Source organism: Dasypus novemcinctus, chromosome 26 (genome assembly GCF_030445035.2).
Source record: "Dasypus novemcinctus isolate mDasNov1 chromosome 26, mDasNov1.1.hap2, whole genome shotgun sequence".
NCBI classification, from domain to species: Eukaryota; Metazoa; Chordata; class Mammalia; order Cingulata; family Dasypodidae; genus Dasypus; species Dasypus novemcinctus.
In genome coordinates, this window is record NC_080698.1 from 55,972,624 (window position 1) to 55,996,720 (window position 24,097).

The 24,097-nt window shown below is 47.5% G+C and overlaps 1 protein-coding gene across 2 annotated transcripts in view; it reads left to right on the forward strand.

Moving 5' to 3' along the window:
• CHCHD6 (coiled-coil-helix-coiled-coil-helix domain containing 6) overlaps window positions 1-24,097 on the forward strand; it is a 261,817-nt gene that overhangs the window by 22,303 nt on the left and 215,417 nt on the right. For both annotated transcript variants that reach the window (XM_004449101.2, XM_058288965.2), the window contains exons 2-4: window positions 495-591; window positions 4,057-4,126; window positions 6,042-6,177. In XM_004449101.2, coding sequence (XP_004449158.1) covers window positions 495-591; window positions 4,057-4,126; window positions 6,042-6,177 — 303 coding nt within the window. The remainder of the gene's footprint in view (window positions 1-494; window positions 592-4,056; window positions 4,127-6,041; window positions 6,178-24,097) is intronic.

Sequence of the window (24,097 nt, forward strand, 5' to 3'; positions counted from 1 at the left end):
GGTTATCCAGTCTTCATTTGGGGGAGCTGAGTTGAATGAGTTAAGCACTCTTTTGATTACGTACTGTATCAGTGGCCCTGGAGAGTATACCGAGGTGAATAAGATGCAGCCCCCACCCTCAAGGTATTTACAAGCCATTAGGATGAGGCCAGTAGGAGGTAGAGTACTCCCAAGGAGGCCCCACAGCAGAGTGAATTCAGAGGAGGTAAGAAAAGTGAGAACTCAGGTTCCACTGCGTGTAAGTGGTTTGTAGGGGAGGAAAAAGGGGTGGAACTGGGGAGACAGGAGGGGATATATTCCGTATAGTAGGCCTGAAATTCCAGACACAGGAGTTTGGCTTTAACCAGGTGAGCCACTCAGAGGCCCTTGAGTGGAATGGTATTCATGGACTGGGTCTTGAGGGGGCCAAGTGCTTGGGAGATCACATGAGAAAAGCTGTGATAGAACTCCTCCTTCCCTGACCCTCTCTTCCCATTCACCAACTCTTCCCATAGCTGTCAGAAGATGTGGTTAACCGGATGAAGGATTCCAGTCAGCCTTTAAAAGCACAGCAGCCAGCTCCTCCATCTTCTGCATGTGGCTCTCAAAAAGGTATGGTGGATTGCAACGATTCTTCCTCCTCTAGGGATAGAGGGTGAAAGGAAGGAAAAATAACATGTTTGTCAACATATGTGGCTGCTAATGTGCTCCAGTTTGTGTCTGGGTGATGGAAGCAACTCCTTTCTGGTAAATGCTTTCCAGGAGAATGTGGCTTTCTGTGTGTGACAGACGCTGTCTGGTACAACGCAAGCAGTACAGTTTCGGCAGAGCTCACATGATTCAAGCCAGACTGGTTTCCCTCACTTTGTTTCTGTTTCTCCATATGTTAAAAAAAGGGAGGTGGGAGGGCTTAGTTTGACAACGCAGGTAAGAATTTGCTTTTAAGGGTCCTGAAAAGAAATATAACCATTATTGTTTTCTCTGATATGGTCCAAGGAATTATAGGGATTTTCATGAATTGGGCCAAGTGAAGTTGAATGGTGTCAATGACAGCCTCTGTTGCTCTAACCTGACCCTAAAGTCAATTGGCCCTGGCCTGGCTCCTGGGATGATTCCCCTTTGGGCTTCTGGGAGGGGGCTCTATTTACCCTCATCTCCTGGGAGTTCCTCTTCTTTTCCCTAGCCCACCTCTAGCTGGTGCACAAACCAGACTCAAAGCGGATTTGTCCCCTACCCTGTGGTGCCTACCACAAAGGAAGATACTTGTGATTTCCCCAAAGAACTACTTTTAGCAAAAACAAAGTTGAGGAAGAATGTGAGGCACACAAATATTGACATTGCACAATAAAAAGTCCTTGAACCAACTGCTTGTTCTACTCAGTAGTGCTTGTTCATGAGGACCTGGTCTTTTCTGTCATCGTAGGTGTAACATGCAACTTGATTTTTTCTTTTTTTTAAATAAATGGCTGGATGAGCTGTGCCACTCCTGAGGATAAATTCTATCCCGCAGTGGTTCACTGTATCACCGTGGACGTGACCATGTGCGAGAGTTGTCTCTTATATATGCTTCTCTATTAGATTATAAGATTCTAGACGGCAGAAGCTAGAGCCTCTTCCTTCATCAGTCCTGTACCTCGTGCCAGGGCATAGGAGTAGCTAAGACAGGATTGCTCTCTTTGGGGGTGCTTGGCTCTGTAAAGGTGCTTGGTGTCTAGCCTGGTAGGTGGTGATATCATGTGGTAAGGCAGCACCAGCAGCAGGCCCAAGTAGCAGTGGAGGGAGTGACTCACTTTAGAGAGGGGGCTTTTGGGGAAGGTGGACGTTTGAAACAGATTTTGAAGGCTATAACAGTGGTAGATGGGTGTTTCAGGCTTGGCAGATGGCGCCAGGTATGGTTCAGCCTGGCCCGCTTGGAGACCTAGAAGCAGAAAGAACAGGGGAAGGGGTGGTGGAGGGAAGGCATTCAGGTGGCCCGAGAGCACAGCCTCATCTCCAGGCCAAGGGGTTCTGACCCTTCTAGCCCCTGTGTTGCCTGCCTCAGGGCTTCCTGCAGGCATTTGAGTAAATAACATCTTTGAACCCTGACATATTTGACCATTTACCAGTGAAGGGACTGAGGTGAGATTCTCGAAACCCAGACTAGAGGACCTCTTCCTTTACCAAAAAGGGCTAACCCCCCAGTCTATTTCTAGGCTACTGATGAAAAGAGGGGTTAAACTTGACCCAGTGTCCTTTAATAAGCTGGTTAAGGGGAGAAAGTGATGGGAAAAGCAGAAATTGCTGAAATATATGCTACACGTATCTGTTTCAGCTTTGGAAGATAAGAATTTGTTCCAGTTTTGGAACATTTGAGCAGTTTAAAAGGCAAAAATAGTGGTTCATTTGTCATTTGTTTTTAGTTATAACAAAATATTTTGCTGTTTTAATGATGGGTAGGAGTTCCTGAATGCTGAAAATAGCATAAATGGACTGTCTTGAAGTTGACTAATTAATTTTATGATACTTTTTATTTTTGAAATCAGTTTTTGCTTTTATTTTGGTGACAGGAATAAAGTTAGAAAAGCAAGTTAAAAATAAATCCTTCTCTTACACCATACCCTGAAATAAATGTCAGAGGAATTAAAAGATTTAATATAAAAAGTGAAGCCATAAAACTATACTGAAAAGTAGACTTTCTAACCACACAGCAAGTAAAGAAACCTTAAGTTAAGAAGTGGGAAATGTGATTACAAGAAGTTAGAGACCATTTAGAAAAAGTAAACAAGGAATGAAAGGTAAACAGGACATAGCATTAGTAGCCTTAATATATAAAGATTTCTTGAAGATCTTTGAGAAAGACAGCTCAATGGAAAATGTGCACAAATGGCCATAAGCATGTGAAAAGGTTCTCACCTTCAGTAATAATTAAGGAAATGCATATTAAACAATGAATATTATGAGACACGAGGTGGGTGGGTACTTAACGCTGCCATGGGGTTATAAATGAGTGCAGCATTTTCTACAATGGGGAGAGAGTATTTTTGTAGTTATAAAAAACAAAAAAACAAAAAAGAGAAAGGATAAATTATACCTCAATAAAGCTGTTATAAATAAATCAATAAGTAAGCCTGGGAAATAAAAGCCTGACAGCACAGTGCTATTTTTTTTCTTTATTCAAAGTTGAGAACTTGGCAGTGTTACTGGGTGCTCACAGGCCCAGGCACCACCATCCGCTCTCTGTTCCGGAGAGGTGGTTTGCCTAGAGAGAATAAGATGATTAATGAGTTCTGCAAGTGCCTCCCCGAAGGGCTGAGTGCTCAGGCCTCCCCTAAAAGGGCTTGGGAATGCGATAGCAGATCCCTGTGTATTCTTTCACAGAGCCTGCAGCTGTGGATGCTGCTGTTTTCGAACCCCGTGCTGTAGAATATTCGGGGCAGCCCCAGAAAGATGGTGAGTTTCTACTGAAAGGTAGCTTGGAGGAATGAAGCCTGGAGCAGGATGGGGCAGGTGGTAACAGAACCTTAAGCACCACCATATAGCAGACAGAGATGAATTAGATTTGCTCAGAAATGCCCAAATTTGTGAAAATCAAAAGGTCGACCTACCAGAACAACTCAGAAAGAGGTGAGACAGGTTACAGTATCAATAGGCGTCAGGTGGGGTATCTGCTGCCTTCAGGATTGGAACTCTGTCGAATGAGGTACGGAGGGAAACAAGACTTCAGGCATGTCTCCTTGCCCCTGCCCAATGCCCAAACCTGGACCGCCCCCAGGTGCCTCCCCTTAGCCATCCCTGGCCTGTATCAGTAGATGACCCAGATTCCAAATAATTGTTCAGTGAGTAGGGATGGCTTTGGAACATTGTGCTGAAATGGCTTGGCCTGCTGCCAAGCACAGCACAGTAAGCAGCCCTGGCTGCAGAGACCCTTGCAAGAGAGGAGAGGATGGGGCTTTGTGATGGGGTCCTTGGCATCAAGGGATTGGTTTGTATTTCTCTGTGGAGGCTCATTCCTGAGCCTCTGTCCCTGGCTGACTGCTCTGCCTTTGTTTATCCTGGGAGGAAGCTGCTGACAGGCCCCTTCTTCTCTTCCCTTTGCAGAATCCAGACCACCAAGGTCAGAGGACAGCAGTGGCCAGGAGCCCCTATCGCAGGAGGATCTGCTCAGGAGGTGAGAACAGAGCCTCCCATTCACCCCACCCCTAGACTCTGCTTGGATTCCTTGTTCCTTGGATCCCCTTCCCCTTGCTGCAGGTCTTAAGGGTTTGTCATGACATATTTGATCTCAACTGAGTCATGCAACTATCCTATGGTATAGGTGGTGCTCACTGTTCCTAGTTTAAAGAGAAAGAAACACCAAAAGGGGTGAGATAGGGGAGTTGATTGCTAATGTTCCTAAAAAACAGTTTTTAAAAAAGCAGGGTCAAACAGTCGAGTGATTAGACTTTCTCTGCGTATGCCCATGTGCATGCAGTTTTAGACATAGGAAGAAAGTGGCACCCTCACAGCTCTAACTGTAGCCGGCTAGATTAACTGGCTCTAGGGTGCTGGAGGGGTCTCACCAGCACAGCACACAGTCCCAGAGAGCTGGCTACCCCTCAAAAATGGGCCCTGCTTCCTCTTCCCCGAGGCCTTCTAGAACAGCGGTCAAGGGCACAGATGTTCTCAGCGAGTGCAGGCTTGCATCCTGATTCTATGTCTTATGAGTTACATGACTCTGGAATATTACTTCATCCCTCTAAGCCTGTAAGAAGGGAGAGTTCTAGGACTTCTTTCACCAGGGTGTTGTCATGACTAAATATGTTAGCGTGTATGAAGCACATAATGTAAACCATGAGTGTTGTTGATTGACTTCTTCAACATCCTCGAGAGAATTGGTCTCTCTGTGGTCAAATGATCAGAAATGCTAGCGTAGGGGTCCCAGGGCCAGCCACAGTCAGGGGATCGGTCCCTTTAGTAGGTCAGCAATATTGGGTCTGTTCCATGGCTCTGTGCTATGCTGAGTCTCATGTTTTGAGAATTTACTACACCCCTCCTCAATGCTAAGAGGCCTCTCCAAGAATAACTAACCTGAACATTTTTCTCTTTTGTACTTCTAAATATTTAAACAATGTGAAAGTAATACCTGCTAACGAAAGATTTAGAAAATACGTAAAATTTTAAAAATTACCCATACACTTACCAACTCAAGATAGCTACTGTTAATGTTTTGGAATATTCCTTTCAAATCTCTTCTTTCCTCTGTCTTAGGGCTTTTTTTTAAAAAAATATACTTGTCATCACACTGCATGTATAATTTTATACCTTGCTATTTTCTCTTAGTATTAGAAGTATTTTCCATTTATTGCACCTGCTTTATAAACATTTTTATTGCTATAAGTATTGTTTGTAATCTCAACTTTTAGATTCCACCTCTAGATACATCAAAGAATATATTTTCTACTGGCTATGTACTTTATCATTGAATGATTGTACCATATCCTCTTTAGCCTGCCCTTGATTATTGGACATTTCAATTGTTTGCATTTTTTTTCACTGTAATGAAAAATACAGCTAAGAGAATCACAAAGCTAATAACTTTCTCTCTCTCTAGCATTATTTATTAGGCAGAATACCCAGAAATAGGTTAAGGGGTAGGAACCTTTTTAAAATAAAGAGTTAAATGTTCAAAACCAAGCACTGTTGTTATCTGAAACCTTGCAGTTCAAGTAGAAGCAAGGGGAAGGTAGAGTTTTCCATCTTCCTACCCACTCTGATGGCATATGACTGCTGAATTCCTCACCTAGTACCCAGGGCTCCTGTTCCTAATTTTGTATAGTCCCGGCTGAATAAGTGTGGCTGTTTCCTTGTCCCCTCTAGAGGGGTGAAACAATAGGCTGTATGGCTGAGCGTAGACAGTGGCCTTTCTCCTCTGTGCAATTTGGCTCAAATTTCAGGGCATCCTCCCCTTCCCCACCAGCCACCCAGTTCCCTTGGCCTTTGGATCCCAGCCCCTTCTGCCAGCTGAAGTAGCGTGCAGACCTTTTCCTGGTGACATTTGCCAGTCATGCCACCTGCACCTGCTTCTCACCTTTCTTCTGGCACAGGTATGAACAGGAGCAGGCCATAATCCGGGACAATCTGTTCCAGAGGGAAAGAGAGGCAGCCATCAAACACCTGAAAGTGTCCCTACAAAAAGAAGAGAGCGTCACTGACCAGGAGAAACAGAAATCAACCCAGCTGGTGAGTGCAGATTTTTCCCTGAACTGGCTTTTTATGCTTCTGTAGTGAACTAACTGGGAAGCAGTGGTCCTGGCCCTGGTACCTGGTTTGTCTGAAGTTCTGGTGGCTCTGATCGCCCATCTGATGCCATCCCCTTCAACCCTATGAACCAGGGAACCAGAAACTTGGGTCTTCTTGTCCTGGTTCTATCACTGACTCATTTTGCCTGATAAGTAAGTCTCCAGGAGGGCTAAGGGAAGGGCTGGATTATTATTATTATTAGATGGCCTCTTCCAGCTTTGAAATTTCACAGTCATGGGTACCATGATAGCATGTCTACCAGGAACATGTGAAGGGATAGGATAGGGAGTTTGGTGTCATAAAATCTAAGAGGTGAAGAGCTCATAATTTCTAGAATTAGGCAGCCTGGGTACACGAGATCTAACTTGTGACCTTGGGCCCATTATTGAATGACTGTTAACCTTGACTGAGGATCATAGTACTCATAGACAGGATGGTCTAAGAGTACTAAAAGAAAGTGACTCTGTCCAGAGCTGAGCCCTGTGTGGCAGATAATAAAAGCATACTGTCATTGCTGTTATTGTTATTTCATACATTAACTGATGAGAGCCTGCTACTCAGGATTCTTTCTGCTGCAAGTTAAGAGTTTCTTGTAAAACACAGGACATGTAGAAGGAGACCCCAGGGTTGATTCATTCGGCAGTGCAGTGACTCAGGCTCTTCCCACCTTTCCACTCTGCCATCCTCAGTATGTCAAGGCACCTTCAGGCCAGCTTTCCCCCAAGTTAAAATGGCGGCTGCAGTTCACAGGTCACATACAGACAGAGCAACATTCTGCAGAAACCTCCCTTTATCAGGAAGAACTTCCCCGAAGCCGGCAGCTGAATGCCTCTTACATTGCATTGGCTTGAATTGCTTCAGGTGCCCATGGCTCATTCAGTCCTTGGAAGAGGTAGGGCTCCCTCAATTAATGCAAGGGTTCTTTTCTGAGTGGACATCTGAATGTGGGGGCAGGTGGCCATCCAAACAGAATGAGGATTGTGACAGCAGGGAAAGTGGTGGGAGGAATAATGTCTGCGCAGAGGCCTTGGGGTTGGAGAAAAGAGCATCTTCGAGCTGCTTTAGGTGGGTGGCCTGGTACGTGCTGCGTTGTGCAGAAGAAAGGTGAAGACGGTGTGAGCTCACCACTCAAGATTGGGCCCTCCTGGGGAGGAAAGGCTGACGTGCAGGTTGAGTGCAGGCCTGTGCATACTAACTCTATTGTGTGAATGTTTCTTGAGTGGCCAGCTTGGTCAAAACTTGCAATTGGTATAGAAGAAATGCTGGTTGAACTATGTCTCCGGGACCTACAAGTGATCTAGGGTCACTACCCTCAGGCAACTTGCAGTCTAGAGGGGAAGACAGACTTAAACCCAACACTTAAAAAAGGCCAAACCAGTTTCAGTGGTAAATGGGGATAAAGATGGTATGATTGTGAAGACAAAGGGAGCTGTGTTGTGGATCAGAGATGACATTTGACCTGAGCCTTGAAAGATGTGTAGCACCTTGGCTGAGGGCGCTACTGAGCTGAGATGGTTGCGGGGTGAGGAGGGATGGAGACCAAGGAATATTCTGGGGTGGGGATGGGATCTAGCAAGAGAGGAGCAGAGGTCTGAAGCCAAATCAAAGAAGGCTTGAATGCTCTGGGGAGTTCACCTACAAAACAACCTGCAGCAATTCTGAAACAGTAGAAGATTCCTGGAAGTCTTTAAGTACAGGAGTGATGTGATCTCACTTGTGGTTTCGGAACTCTGTGTCATCCTGGTGAAGAATCAATTATTGTATTGAGACATTGGGGAAAGGACTCTGTTTCAGAGGCTCTGCACTTAGTCTCTGAGGGACTGGTTGTCACCCGTCTGCAGGCAGACTGACAAGCAAGCAGAAGGGCCCTGGTCCTGGAGGTGAAGAGTTCATCAGTAGGCAGGGAGCAGGGAGAGTTGGCCCCTTGGAAGAGTCAGCCTACAGGTGTAGTAGTTCTTCATTCTCACTTGGAATGTGTTAATTACAGTGAAAAGGAATTCACAGCTTCCCTTTCTTCTACCTTTGAGGTGAAGGTGGGCTCCATTGCCTCAAAGTTGTCCCTAGGGAAATAACTTTTCATTTATAGGAAAAGTGGGAGCCTGGATGACCCTCAGGACAGGTATGTAGCTTTTTAAATGAAGAGTGACTTTAGAATAAAGAAGGTACATCTGTTTTCCCAGATTTCTGTTTAAATAATGTCTTTCTCTGAAGTACAGTTTCTAGGGAATAGGAACTTGAAAAATATTTATTAACTACTTTTGTGGGCACTCCCGTGTTTTGGCTGCTCAGCATCCATTCCTCCATGCTACTGGTGGTCTGGTTTCCTTTTGGGGACTTATCTGTTCCCTGCTGTGCGTAGTCTTGATGGGATTGTAATTCACCTGTGGAAGTTGACCTCTTCTCTCCCCCAGCCGCGGCACTGAGAATTGGGGCAGTCAAGGAAAGCTTGAGCGGATGCCCTAGTCATAACTCTCCAGGAAGGGAACTCCCTTTGTGTTGGTGTGGTTGACCAGTGCTTTAGTGGTGACAATATCTAAATGGTAGGATGGAGGGTTTAAGTAAAAGGAGAAAGCTGCAAAGAACCTGATCAAAAAACAGAGATTTCCTCCCCGTCCTCCGAGTCTTTCCCCTGCAAAGATTTAAAGAGAGGATTAGTGAGCAGCTTTCTTGGCAGAGCATTTAAAGCTATTGGTATTGGGCTTACTGCATATCTTCCCAGCCACAAGGGGGCAAGTTGGGTCCTGAAAGGGACCTGGTGTGCTTCTTGGCTGCATTCCTCACCCTTTGTCCCTTGAACCTGTAGCCTCCTCTGGAGGATTTCTGAAAATTTGAATGTACTGAGTGCAGCTTGACATCTTATGTGCTTGTCTCCCCTATCTGTTTGCCTCTGATTTTCACAATATTGATACTCACTACCCTTGCGGCTTTTTGCTTGCTGTCTGCTCTCTGTGTCCATTTGCTGCACGCTCGTCTGTGTTTTTGCTTGTCTCCCTTTTGTTGCGTTACCTTGCTGAGGCAGCTCTCTGCAGCACTTGCTGCCCGGTGGCACTCCACAGTGCTTGCGGGCAGGCCTGCCTTCACAAGGAGGCCCCGGGACGTGAACCCATGGCCTCCTATATGGTAGACAGGAGCCCAACTGATTGAGTCACAGCTGCTGCCCAATATTGATATTTTTTGTACTCTTCTACATGAGGAAGTGATTCAAATCATTATTGGGAAAAGTTCATAAAACTAATGACAGGGAAAAGAAATGATTTTTACAGCCCCCTTCTGTTTGCAAAACTGTTTACCATTTCCCACCTAGTGCAGAAGTAATGAACTAATTCTGTGTGTGTTTACGCATGTTTCCCTTCAATTGCAGACTGGGAAAGAAACCCAGTTATAATCAGGGTGAAGGCCATTTGTGTTATTGGAGCCTATGTGAGGTATGCTTCCCTCTGAATTTGTGGAGGAATTTGGGTGTCCAAATCAAACATTACAGGTAGAAATGAGAAAGAACAAAATAGCTGTTGGGTTGGGTCTTCTAATGGGTCAAGCTATAAAAATGAAATGGGGCAGTGGTTAGGGCGTCCGTCTACCACATGGGAGGTCCGCGGTTCAAACCCCGGGCCTCCTTGACCCGTGTGCAGCTGGCCCATGTGCAGAGCTGATGCGCATAAAGAGTGCCGTGCCACGCAGGGGTGTCCCCTGCATAGGGGAGCCCACACGCAAGGAATGTGCCCTGTAAGGAGAGCCACCCAGCGCGAAAGAAAGTGCAACCTGCCCAGGAATGGCACCACACACACAGAGAGCTGACACAACAAGATGACACAACAAAAAGAAACACAGATTCCCGTGCCGCTAACAACAACAGAAGCGGACAAAGAAGACGATGCAAATAGACACAGAGAACAGACAACCAGGGTGGGGGAGTAAGGGGAGAGAAAAAAAAATGAAATGGATGGAGAAGCTCTACTTTGTGGGAGAATAAGATTTAAGACCTCACCTGTTGGATTCTGATGTATCTTATTAGACATATGAGATTGCAGTCCACCTGATACAAAGTAAAAGCTTTCTTTTGTGTGTGTTTGTGTGTGAGTAATTCTTTTATTATTTTATACTCATTCTTTTTTTGCCTATTATATATTAGGCCCTGGGTTCTTGTAAATGAAAATGAATAAGATATATTTCCTGTCCTTGAAGATCTGTATATTAGGAGAGTTAAATGCTCTTAGAATTGACAATGTAGTTTCCATCTCTCTGCTGAAATTCTCGAGCTTGTCCACCTTGTCCCATAGATCCTTAAAACATTTTATCACAGGTATTTTAAAGTCTCTATATGATATTTCCACTATCTGGGTCATCTCTAGATTTGATTCTATTGAGTGTTTCTTTTCTTGGTCGTGGGTCACATTGTCTTGCAACTTTATGTGCCTTGTAATTTTTGATTGTTGCCGAACATCATGTGCAGAAGAACTTTAAAGACTGAGGATAAGAGGGTTTATACCCAGAAATGGACCCTCTTCTTCTGACGGGCCATCAGTGAGGGGCTTTGAGTACATCTAGTTGATAGTTGAGCAGGGTCTGGGCAGTTGCTTTGGATTCAAATTATGTGAGGGTGGGACCAAAACCTTCCCTTTAGCAGGGCTTAGGAACTGGGTACCTGAAGGGTTTGTCTAGGTTTTCTTTTTAGTGGACCCTGCTGTCTGTGCCTCAGGGCGGGGCCTTCTCAATGCTCTCTTGCGCCTCCTCCAGCTGCAGATGGCTGCTACCTGACACTGAGTGTGAGGCCTGGAGTTACCCGGAGATTTATCAGATTTCCTGTTGGCTTTCAGACTTCAGCAAGCCCTGTGTACCTGTGCCTCGGGTGTGAGTGTGTGTATAGGCTGCCTCACTCAGTTCTCCTGCCCAATCCCCCAATTCTTTTAAACAGTATAGTTAAGGAAGAAGTCTCACAAGAATACTAAATTTATTTCACTCTTTCGTTTTATTATCATTACTTTGAAGCATCCTTCAGACCCCCAAGAAGAATGAAAAGGGCAAAGAAATCTAACTGGTCTTGCTTCATCTCTGAAAGTCCTGGCCCGTGTTGCTACTGATGTGCAGGTCAGATGCTTCCTCAGGAAAAGGAAGGGTCTCCACAGGCTGGGTGTGGAGGCCATACCACACAGCTGGCCATCTTCTGTGCCCCATTCGTATTTGCCCAAAGAGCAGGAGTGGGTGGATTATATTATTTTAGAGAATTGGAATAATTGGTTGGAAGGGGACCTGTGAGGCTTAGCTCTCGGCCTCCTGGATTCCCAGTTTTCTTGTTAAAGTCAGTGTTAAGAAACCTGGCCTTGGTGGTTACATGAGCTGACAATTTGTGGAGAAAGGAGCACTATGGATAGGCTCACATGAAAACTCAACCATATTTTTAGCTGATTATGCACCAAAAAAATAACTTCTGATTTTATATCTCATGTATTTTATACCAACTGGGGCTGGAGGGAGGGTTTTTGGAAAAAACAGACATGGTGTCCTATCACAGCACCAGGTCTGCACCTAAGCCCAGGGATTTCCCTTATTTCTTCATGACTGGAATAACAATGTCTCCCTTGCAGGGTTGTTGTGAGGATTGAATAAGAGAATAATATCCGTACAATGGCTGGCACGCAGGTGCTCAAAAATATGTAAATGCTCTTCTAGGACAGTGTAAAGAAAGGGCTGGGCACAGGCTTCAGGGTCACAGAGCTCTCCTCAAACTCACCTCTGTCATAGAGACTACTCAACTTTTTGAAGCTGTTTTCTCACCTCTAAAATGGAGGATAGATATCATTTTACAATATTGTGATAGTTAAACATTTCTTTTCTTCTCTTCTTAACCTCCTCCCAAGCATCTCTGACCCACAGCTGAATGTGAACTGATTTTTTGAACAAATCAGGGTGTGGAAAGAAGAATGGAACAAGTGAGATTCACATAGCCTTCTGATTATTTCTCTGAAATAATGAGGAGTCAAGGAAGCCATTGTAGAAATTCCTTATCGATGGTCAGATGTAGGGGTTTTTCGGAATGTGTGGCCTGGGTCTAGTGAAAAGGGGCCTTCAACGCTGCTTCGCTATTAGAAAACCATTTTACCAGAATCACTTTGTTCCTTTGTTCATCTCTCTGCCTGGTTTTCAAACCTGGCTGTGCATCAGGATCACCTGGGAGCTTGTTAAAATGACAGATAATTGGATCTTACACCAGAAACAACTGGGTTAGATCTTTGTCACTGTGACCCTGGAATCTGTCTTTTTAACAACTCGTGTGTGTCTGCCGGCCCCTGGGTTGACTTTGGGAGCCATTGACCCAGGAGTGAGTCTTGACCCTCTGCTCTCTGGGCCCTGTGAGGGATGTGGAGGAATCCCCCCAGCGATTGTGGCTCATGGTGATCCCCAGGGCACAAGGGGTATGCTTTTTGAAAAATGCTCCAGATAATTCCATGGCTGCCCCCACCCAAGCCTCTCCCTGCAGTAGATTGCTGCTGAGATGAACGGCTTTGTCAGACTTACTGACCTCAAGGAAAAGCAGGTGTTCTTTTCCTCACTAAGAATAGCTGGAGAGTAGATCGGCTGTCTAGTGTTACCACTCCCCATGAGGGGGCCAGGTAAGCTAGGCTCAGCATTTTATGGAACTGATGATAAACAGTTGCCAGAGCCGAGAGGTGACAGCTTCGGGACACGGGTGATCCCAAAGCAGAGGAAGCAGCCATCCAGACCCTCAGTAATAACTTGCCTCACGTGAGAGCCCAGAGCCTCAATTCTTTGCAGTAGCAGCCACCGCCCCAGTGATTTTGGAGGCATGTAGCAGAAACAAAAACAAACATTCTTGAGGTCTTGTTGAACTTACTAGCAAGCCCAGGGTGAAGGCTACTGCCATTCTCATCACTTTCCAGGTTTCTGGAACATGCTGGGAAGTTGGGCTCAACAGACTTTGGGCTCAGCCCCTGGTATTTCCCCTAAGGACCGTGTTAGGTTCTTGTTTCCCATCTACTTCATTAGGTGCATTGTGCTGGTATCCTCTGAATGGAGACAGTCCCATTTCCCCCTATTTTAGGTATTTGTTTCTTTTTAAAGATTTATTTTATTTATTTATTTCCCCTTCCCCCCATTGTCTGCTCTCTGTGTTCATTTACTGTGTATTTTTCTACACCTGCTTGCATTGTCAGGTGGTGCTGGCAAACTGTGTCTCTTTTTTGTTGTCATCTTGCTGCGCCAGCTCTCCGTGTGTGCGGCACCACTCCTGGGTGGGCTGCGCTTTTTTCATGCGGGGTGGCTTTCCTTGTGGGGCGCACTCCTTGCGCGTGGGGCACACCTACGCGGGGGACGCCTTTGCATGGCACGGCACTCCTTGCGCACGGCAGCACAGTGTGTGGGCTGGCTTGCTGCACAGGACAGAAGGTCCTGGGTATTGAACCCTGGACTCTCCATATGGTAGGTGGAAACTCTTATCAGTTGAGCCACATCTGCTTCCCAATTTTTTAGGTGTTTTTAATCACCAAGGAAGTGTTAGTGAGAGAGGAGAAGGTCCAGATAAGGTTGTGTAGCACCTTGGGGGCCTGGTAGGTGCCCAGGAGGTTAGTTTGGGCCAGATGATGAACAGCAGTCTCTAGCTGCTTTGAATCCTAGTGGTAAGTGGATTACTTGCAGATTCCTTTTCTTGAAGGAAAGCTATTGCTCTGTGGACTTCTCCAATTAAAACGCAATGATTTCTCCCTCTGACTGTTCAGCATGAATCTGGTTTTAGAAGGAAGAGCTACCATTTTAGGGGAATAAAGGAAGTACATTTAGCATTCTTAATTTAAGATGTTGGAATTATAGATGGGTTTCCCTATCTGGGTTTATCATGAGTTTGGGGAGCTGTTCCCCCCAATCCAAGCACAGAACTGCAGATGCCTTTATTTTTCCCTTCTCCTGCATTGGTGCATAGCTCAGGTGACCTCTGCTGTGTGCTGACAGAAGCTGGAAATTCTCATTAGCTGCTAACTTTGTTAGGCAAATGGCTGATTGCGGTTCCTTTCCTGGTGTCATTGCTTCTAATTAGCAGATCGCATGTCTATGAAAATGTCTGTTAGCACCAGGGATGAGCTAAAGAGGCTGACAGCTGGAGGGATCTGGAGGGGAACTGCGAAAGAGGCTTTTTCTTGTAAACCTCTTGAGGAACTTGGCTACCCGACCCCAGCAAGGCTTCATGGCCCTTGTGAGCCTGATGGCTCCCAAGGGATTGGAGCTGCAGGCCTCCTTTGAAAAACCCATACTGGAGAGGGGTGACAAGAGCCATCTGACAGGAGTTAAAGTGGCAAGTGGCACCCTGGCTGACCTACTGCTTTATTCCTGGTGGGAAGCCTAGGACCTGGCCGATGGTTTTAGGGCATTCATGTTTTCAGCCAAGATCTTGTACAGTAATGTGTAAGCCTGAAAATGGGAACACTGACCTCAGAACTGGGGCCGTCCCTTTGACTCTGAGGCAGATGGTTTGGACTGGCAGCCTCTGCCTCTGGAAGGACTTGGGCACTCAAAGGAAAACAAGAGTTGATTACATCTGCTGATTTTGCCTGCTCTACCTCCATTCCTCTTCCTTTGGATAACAGTACCTGGTTGTCCTTCGGGAAACAAGCTTCTAGTCCCTACCAGTCTCTCAGTGCATTGTGGCTCAAGTGAGGCTGGCCCTATGGTCCTAGTTTGTCTTGAGAGCAGTCGAATGTCCTTTTCTGTCCTGACTGGTGAAATTGGACTGGTCCCTGCATGCTTCTCTGCATGCCTCTAGGAGGCCAGCCAGTCTGGGGAGTGGAAGAGGAAGGGTTTTTAAGCCATTCACCAGTCTTAGGGGAGCTGCCATTCTGCCTTTCCTTTTGGTGGAAAAATGTTTTAGATTTGTCAATTAAGCAGGTTTTGTTTGCTCTCTAGGATAGATTCCATTGCTGTCTATTGGCAAAAAAAAAAGAACCAAAAAGGGGTTATTTGGATGACATACATGAAAATATGGGGCAGGATAAAAGTCTCAGACTTTTTTACCCTTATATTTGTGTCTACGCCATGGTTGAGCCAGAGTTCAATTTATCTTTTTGGGTTTCAAGATTAGAGCTTTTGAATGGAACAAAATGTATATTAGTTAGGAGAATATTTGGCTATAACAGAAATCAAGTTAACAGTGGCTTAAACAGATGGGGTGCATTTATCTTATGAACAACAAGACCAGGGGCAGAGAGTGCAGGGCTGGTAGAGCAGCACAGTGCTGTGAGGAAGGATCTAGACCTCCTTTCTTCTTCATTGGCTGACTTCAGTATGGCCCTTCTCATGGTCACAGGATGGCTGCCATGCCTCCACGCATGAAGCTACCATTCCAGTTGGGAAGAAGTAAGGGCCAAAGCCTTTTTCCTTTTTTTTTTTTTTTTTAGGGAAGTTTTGTTAATTTACATGGCAGTGATACCTTCCCCAGGGACTCTCATTGACAGAACTGTGTCACAGGGCCACTTCTGACTGAAAGAGGGGCTGTGAATAATTTTAGCTGGGCACATTGCTACCCCAAACAAAATCTGGGAGATGTCATGAATGGAGAGGGGCTTGGATGCTGGTCAGTGTAGAAGGAGCCCAACTTTAGGACTCTGTTAGCCCTGGGCTCAGGTTTACCTGTCTCTGTTGTCTGGAATGTGTTTAACCTTCATGAGCCTCTGCTTCCTTGCATGTCAAATGGCAGACTTTGCCTAGGGTTAGGATGCTTGCCTGATATGATGTTGGAAAGCATGCAACCTACTGTCCGTCAGATGGAATGGAATCAATGAATGCTCTCTTTCTTCTGTTAGGCCAAGCTCCCCCAAAGAACGTGAGAAGTTGAAAAGATGACTGCGATGAGTCCAAAGGCTAGAAGGGGGTCATGATTTTCCATCATAGCAAAGAAGGGACCCTAAATGGAGTGCTTTTGAGGGCAGCAGGGTGGATTATTGGGTTGTTCAAGCCCTCCTTCTTGTGTGCAGTCTCCACTCATCAGCAGCATTTGCTGTGACTCCCTCTCTACCATGTATTACCTTATTCTAAGACCTACCCTCCAAATCCTACTGGCCATTCTCTCCTGACTCCCACTGCTCATGTGCCTGGCAAGGAGGTGCAGCCCCTGGGGACTGCACTTGCCTGGTTTGTGTTCCTTTTGACTCTAGGATTGGGACTTTTTCCTTCACCTTGCAGTCATGTGACACTGGAGGTAGTAGGGCTCTCTGGTTGCTGTGCACCTACTGGGGTCAGTGTACCCCTCTCTTAGCAGCATCTTCTCCCCCCTTGTCAGATTTCTTTGAAAGATTCTGGCACTTGGTTCTTGGCCAGGTCTTGGAAGGTGGAGGAGGATAGATGTGTTCAGTATGGCCTTTTGTGTGATACCTCCCAAGTGGCCAGCTGTCATGTCACTGGGATTGAACATGGTGGCAGCTAAAGTCTAATAAGTGGCTTCAACTTGGAGGAATGAGCATCTGCCTGCCAGCCCTGCCCAGCCACAGTGGCCCGGCCCAGTGCTCCAGCTTCACCCAGCCACAGCAGCTGCTATTGATGTGGACTTCTTGCACCCTCTATACTTTCCCCCTGTTGATTCTGCACCCTAAAGCACACAGCCTTCTGTATCATCTTGATGGCTTCCCCTACGCCTCTTCTTTCCACCCCATTCCCTTCTGCGGTGGCTGCTGGTGTGCGAGTGCCCACAGGGCAGGCTTCACTGTGGAGCCTCTGTTCTTGGGGCTCCCAGGTATCAGACAATGTTGAACATGGGGCCCATTCTCTAGTTGACTGTTCGGACACGATGTCGGCCCCTTATCTTCACGCTGACACACACCGGACATTAATAGAAATACATTGCCAAGGCACATGTGTGGAATTTCAAGCAGCCATACTAGCTGGTGCTTTTGATAGCCTATTGTGTGCTTAACCTCTTCCAAAGAGGTTTTTGATGAGAAATGAATAAGACTGTTAACTCATAGGCAGCTGGGTTTGTGGCAGGCTGGCTGGCTTGTTTTTTTCCTTCTTCTTCTGCCTTCTCCATTCATTGCAGTGTTTCCTTAATCTTCACTCTAGAGGAGTGGGTTTTGCCGCTTCAGGATTTTTTTATGTAATCCATTACTGCATGCACCCTGCTTTGGGCTCTACTTGAGCACACAAAGGAGGATTTAGCCAGCCATTCGGAGGTGTAGCCAGGCCTGTAAGGTGGTCCAGTGAGTACTGGGAGAGAAAGTGCTTTGGTCTGAGTTGTTTAGCCCTAGGTTCCTGCCCCCCCCCCCCCCGGGCTGTAATTTGGGTGAAAGTTGCTTTTAAATGATTTTATGGTGGATTATTGGGAATGGTGACTCTTTAGGAAGCCTTAAACTTTGGGAGCACTTTTCCTTATTCCGCTTCATCTCATCTCTTTATCTCTCCTCAAGAGCTTCTGATGACCACCTCAGTTTTTTTTCTGATTGGGGCTGAAGCTGAGGAGAAGAATGACTCCTGAAGAGACTGGGCCTTGGTGTGGTTAGGGTGATTGAGGTCTGTCTCATCGTGGGGGACTGCTTATCTCTGCTGCTTACCATCTGGAATTGCTTCCTACAGCATCAGCCTCTTCAGCTGTGGAGTGGAGATAATGCTGCCTACCTATGAGAGTTAGTATGGGTGAGAGTTAGTAGGCCTAGACACCTAGGCTTCGGTGTCTAGGAAAATGTCTGGAGTATAGTGGTCCCTTCATATTTTCTTAGCAAAGCCTAACTCTGAAAAGCTCTAATGGCGCTTTGGTTCCAGGGTGTTGCTCAGTCTTCCTTCCAGCACTACTCATCCTTCACCTTGGTATTGTTCCAGTTGCTTTTGTTCTCTTGACTACATCTCCAATTTGAATCCTGCTGGGTAAAACTCTTCTACTTCCTTACTTCCACTGCATCCAACTGAGGCTTGTCATGACTTCTCGTCAGCCTCTTACACCCTCTCATGCCCTCCCAGTCCATCATCCTCCTTAACCAGCTGGAACGGTACTGACAGCTGGTTAGAGCCATCACCTTCCTTCCCTTCATCCCTGGGTCCTTCCTGCATGCCCACTTTGCCAGATTTGAGCCTTGGGGAAAGCCTACCGTCTTTGCTTTCTTTGCAACCTGAGGGTTGCTAGAGAAAGTTACAAACTGGGTTTCTGGGCCCCACTGCATATACATGGGCTTTTGGCCCTCAGCAATGTATGCCCTGGCTCTTTGAGTTAATCCTTTTATTCCTTTCTAATAGATTCCTGATCACATTCCCCACTTTACCCATTTTATACCCTTTCCATTCTCACTTGTTTCACCCCCCCGCCTCTTCCTCCTCTTTCCAAGCAAATGGAGGTCAACCAACAGGTGCTTTCTCAGTCCTTGCTTCTCCACCCTCCTCTTTGCCACCCAGCCCAGAGTTCCTCCGTGTCTGAAACCAGTACCCCTTTAGCCAGCAGCATCTCTAGTTGCCACTTTGCTTTTCTCCTTCCTTTATCACTGTGTTAAATCATAGTGTTAAAATTATAATCTTGCTTCTCAAACTCATTACAATTTTGCTTTCACTTCCATTAATACTTTGATCTTCTTTCCAACTAATCTGATGGCTCTATCTTAGTCCTCTTCCTTGGTAACATTTCCTCCACTGTGTGTTTGACACCAAGGAACTACCTCTCCTTTAAATTCTCACTTGTTAGCATTTTCTGCCTGCTCTAGCCATCGATGCAACAATGCTTCCTGAGGGCCTACTGTCTGTCTGTTTTGGGGGTACAGAACTGTTGTGTCCTGGCCTTGCTGGAGCTTGTGGCCCAGTGGGAGAAACAGACACTAAACAAATAAGCATTTAATTACAAATGGAGATAAGTAGGATGCAGTTAAATAACAAGATATTTAGAGAAAGAGAGAGTAACAGCAGGGGCCTAATTTAGACTGAGGTTAACAAAGGCTTCTTTGAGGAATTGACCTTTGAGCCAAGACCTGGACGATAAGTGGGAAGTGTATAAAGAAGCAGGAGGAGCACTATGATCAGAGGGAGGAGCTGGGTGGAAGGTCTTAGGAAAGAACGAAGGTGAAGGTCTTAGGAGAGAACGAAGGTGTAAAAGAGACTGTGAGGTGTGTGAACAATTGGGCAGGAGCTGCTCATGAAGGGCCTTGTCGGTGAGTAAAAAGTTTGGGTTTGAGATGCAGTGAGGAGTTGGCAAAAGGTTTTCACAGAGATTCTGTAGAAGATGGTTTCAAAGGCGGCCAGAATGGAGATGGGGAGACCAACAGGAAGCTACCCCAGAAGTCCTTGGTGAGGTCATGGTAACCCAGACAAATGACAGTGACTTTGGAGGTTGGAAGAATTGCAAGGAGAAAGCATTGATAGATTTGGTGGAGGGTTGGGTATGTAGGGTGAAGAAGGATGTGTTGAGACTGATTCCTGGATTTCTGGCTTGAGCCAGATTCCATTTGCTGATAAGGAGATATCTAGGGGAATGATTCCTCTTAGGCTTCCCTGCCTTTACCCATTCCCAACTGGATGTTCTGATCATGGATGAGTCCTTGTATCAGTTAGGATATAGACTGAACTGCTGTAACAAAGAGCCCAACGACAGTGGCAAAACAAGAAAAACATTTATTTCCCTTTCTTGTAACAGTCCAGGGGTAAGTAAATAGTACAGAGCTAGTGGGGGGAGGGGGGGAGTTCTTGCTAGCCTCAGTTTCCAGCCAGTGGACAAGAGGCTAAGGCGCCAAGGGAGCTCATGCCCAATCAGTCTTTAACAATAAGGCCTGGAAATGGGATAGACTGTTTCTGGACTTTTCTCATTGGCCAGAGGAGTCAGTTGGCCACACCTCGCTTCATGTTATCTAAGAAACCATGGTCTAGCTGGGTTCCCAGCCAAAACTCCATTTCAATGGAGGAAGGGGAAAATGGATGTTGTGGGACAGATGGAAATCTGCCACTACAGTCTGTTGCCTCCCCTCGTTCTGCTCAGAAATCCAGGACATTGGTTTTCCAGGTCCTCACTGGGCATATCCTTCCTGATGTTTCCACATGCCTCAATCTGACTGTGTCCAGAACAGAGCACATCCCCTCTGCCAACTTGTACTTCAGTCATTCCCAAAGTATTTGCCTCTGTGATAACTACTCAGTTCTTTACATTTAACAGGAAAGGGGCACAAAAGCAAGTATCTTGCTCTCAGTCCCCCCCAGACATTCATCGGGGGGGGGGGGGGGGTTGTATCTGAGGAACAGTGTGGATACTCCTGCAGAGTTGAGTTATCCTTGAGTTCTTTTGCCTGATAGTCAGTATGGCCTTCCTGACAGCTGACCTTCATAACTTCCACTGAGACCTCAGTGATGTTTTTCTGTGGTTTTGAAGATGATTCATGAGGATGCGGAATGGGGCAAGATACCCAGCTCATGTTCTGGCTGTTTGTCCAAAGTTAGGCACTAGCCTGGCATCTCAGAGAGATGATCTTTCCCTGCCCATCAGACAGAATCTAGGAGGAGAAATCCTCCAGGGCTTGGGAGGCCCTCAGGAATGTGGATGGCAGTGAGGGGGAGGCCTGACGTTTGGGGCCAAGGGTCCAGCCTCAGCTCAAGATAGCTGCCTCTGAGCTCAGAGGCCTGGGTACCACTGGGATGTGAGGCACTTGGGTGGTGTCCTCCCACACCCTTCCCATACCTTGAGCAGAGCCACCCAGCTTCCATGCTCATTCCCCTTGCAATGAGCCTGAACTTCCCGGCATCCCAGTTAAAGCCTGCCCATTAGCACTGTCCCATCTGTCACCATGAGCAGAAAGTTCTTCTAACAGGCGGGCAGGCAGTCCTCCCCATGCTAATGAGAAATCTCTGAAATCCCTCTAGGTCCTGGGGTGGTCCCAGCCTCTGCTCTCCCTCCGAGGGAAAACCCAGCCGACTGAAGGTGGTTGGTGCTCTTTGCTGACCCCAGCATGACCCCCTTGACCTCCACAGGCTCCAGAAGGATGGGAGGGAGGGATGTTGTGGCTAGAGGGGGCTCTGAACTTTCTTGCCCTCTGGTTTTCCCTAGGGACCTCACCGACTGGCGAGAGAGCATATTTGTGTCCTCTCTGCAGGCTGTGGAGGGCCTCCAGTAGCACTTCTTTGAACACAGTGCTTTTTCCCCTAGTAAGAATCTGCCTGCCTCAGCCTAACCTGATTCCTGCCTCTGCTCCCCTAGAGTAGGGGGATTCTGCTCCTTTGCTCGACTGGCCAGTCAAGAGCAGATGTGGGTCTTTAGGGTGGAGTGATTTTGGTTTTTCACTATTTTAAAAGTGCGTAACAGCTGGAATTGGTATGGGATCCAGCCAATGGTATGGGATCAAATCCTGCTTCCTCGCTGTGCATCTTCGGGGAAGTTACTTCATCTGTCATTTTCCCTTCTGTAGAATGGAGATGCTGCAATCAGTCCTCCTTCCCAGGTTGTTGGAGGAGATCTTGAGATAATACACGGGAAGTGCTCAGCCCTGTGCTTGGCACACGACAGTACCCAGTCAGAGGGCGGCCAGTGATGTCAGTTCTGGGGCTGCCCAAATCCCATCTGTGCAAGCACCCTGCCTTTACCAGGCACTCCCCTCCAAAGCCCCCTCACCTGCTGAACCCAGGAAGGCCCCTGATGCGGGGAGAGTGCACATATTTGATGGCCACGGACGGGTGCTGGAAAGGAGGCTTCACTGTCACCCCTTCCCACCCAGCGTTCTGGAGAGGTGTCCTCACACTCCGGGGCCTGGGGAGGAGTAGCTGGGGGGAGGCACACTGGGACTGGCATTTTGGAATAGGTCCCCTGCCTCCTCTGGGCGTTTACCTGAGGGTGGCTCCCGGTACAGAAGCTGCTTGTCAGGTGTAAGGGAAGGCAGGGGAGAAGGCCAGGCTCAGAGAACCCAGCTGACTGCTTTGTCATTCTGTCCCTGGTCCCTGGGGAAACGTGTGGCACACGATGTCGATTGTTGCCACAGCCTGAGAGAATCCCACTGAGCTTGGCCACGTGATCCTGGTAAGCAGGCAGCCCCTCTGCCTTCTGGTTGGGGTTCTCCCTCCCTCTGTCCTGCTGGCTACCGGGCATGGTGGCCGAGAGCCCGCTAGGTGGCAGTACTGGGCCACTAGTCGGCTGGGACGGCCACCGTGCAGGGAGCAGGTCTGGAGGGGGAGGAGGGGCACCCTCCCCCTCGTGCTCCTTCGCAGGAGTATGACATTGTAACTTCAGAGGCTGCTCTGGGGAGGAGGCGCGAAAGGCCCTGCTGCTGAGCCTCTCCTCCAGCCTCTCCCCTGTTTGTCGGGACAGCTAGGTCTGCCTTTGTCCCCTGACAGCCTTCCTTTGTAGCGGCTGCCCTGGGGGTTGGTGCTGAGAGCTGGGGCCCTGCCGAGTAGGGAAGGGCTTCTAGTTCTTCCAGCCCTTTCTGTGGGGCTGGCTGTGGGGAGGGCCCCCCCACCCCGTCTTGCAGTATCCCACTTCTCATACAGAAAGTTGCTGATGGCTTGGCTGGTATCCAGAAAAATATGTGGGGAACATTGGGATTAGAGGAGGAGGGAGAGAGGCTGGGGTTCTATGGTAGCCTGGGCCCGAGCATTAACTCCTCAGTCCCAGGTTACTTTGTTCCTAGACATGGTAAGTCCCCTTGCTTTTCCTTTCCAGGCCTCCCAGGCCAAATTAAGAGCTGAGCCCGTGGACTTCCTTCCCTAGTGGCAGATGGGAAGAAAGATCGGAGAATTCCTTTCCCAAGCTTCCCCCCCTGTAGCTGGTGGCACCCTTCATGTGCCTTTTCCTTGGCTCCCTCTTGCAAAACAAGCAGATTCTGACTTTCTTGTGGGCGGCTGGACTGCCATGGTTTTGGCAGCTAAGGAGGGTTTTTTGAGGCGCAGAAGGTAAGGACATGGAGAAATCAACTAACAGAATGGTGACTTGACCTTCGCCTGGTGAATAGCCGTTGGGTTTCAGGGGACCTCGAGTCAGCCTCCGACTCCTTACTCGCATGTTCATTTCTGCTGAGAAGCCTGGGTCTGGGCAGTGGGGGCCATGCTGTGCCCTTGCCCTCCTGGAGTCTGGGGAGGAGGGGTGTGAGGAATCAGGGGGCTGGTGCAGAGCATTCCTGTGATATTTTAGCGAGCTTTGTTGCAGCCCGCCTGCATGCCTGCCATATCTCCAGCTGGCAGCCCATTGGCTGCCTGGGCAGGACACAGGGTGGAATCTGAAAAGGTTTCAGCCTTCCTCTCATCTTATCTGGGCCCTTGGCATTCTTTTCCCAGATAGAGATCAGCAGGACCTCCTGCCTCTCTTTTTTGCCTTCATATTCTTTCTTACCTTCCCTCTCCCCCATCTTTCTTTCTGGCTTAGAGCCATGCTACCTTGTGCTGATTTGCCTGAGCCTTCATGGGCGGCCTTTCCTCAGCAGTGGGTGAAAGAGAGGGCACACGGGCTTTGTCCTTTCTGCTCTGTGGGCTGCACACATGCCAGGCCCCACTGGAAACTGGTACCACCCAGCAGGGCAGCCTGGAGAAGCTCAGGTGAGGCTGGCCTCCCCAAGAGCTAGAGGAGGAGAGGGGTCGCGGGTCCTGAGCCTTTGTTAGGAAAACGTTGCTTTGAAGGCAGTGTCCAAATTCCAGGTGGAGTGAGGGGTTCCTGTTAGAATTACCCATCTTCTGAAAAGAGTTCCCAGCAGCATAGAAATCCCTGGGACCCTGGTCGATAACATGGGTAAAGGCATAACCTATTCTGCATTAGTTAATAAAATAGTTACGGCAATCAGGGCCCCAGTTCTTTACAATAGCCCTGAGAGGAATAGTGAGTAGTAGGAAAATCCAGCAAGCCCTATTCAGCTCTGCAACTTAACCCTATCGTATAGCCCTAGTGGAGTCTCTGAGCATCAGTTTCCCCATCTATACGATGGGGATAGCC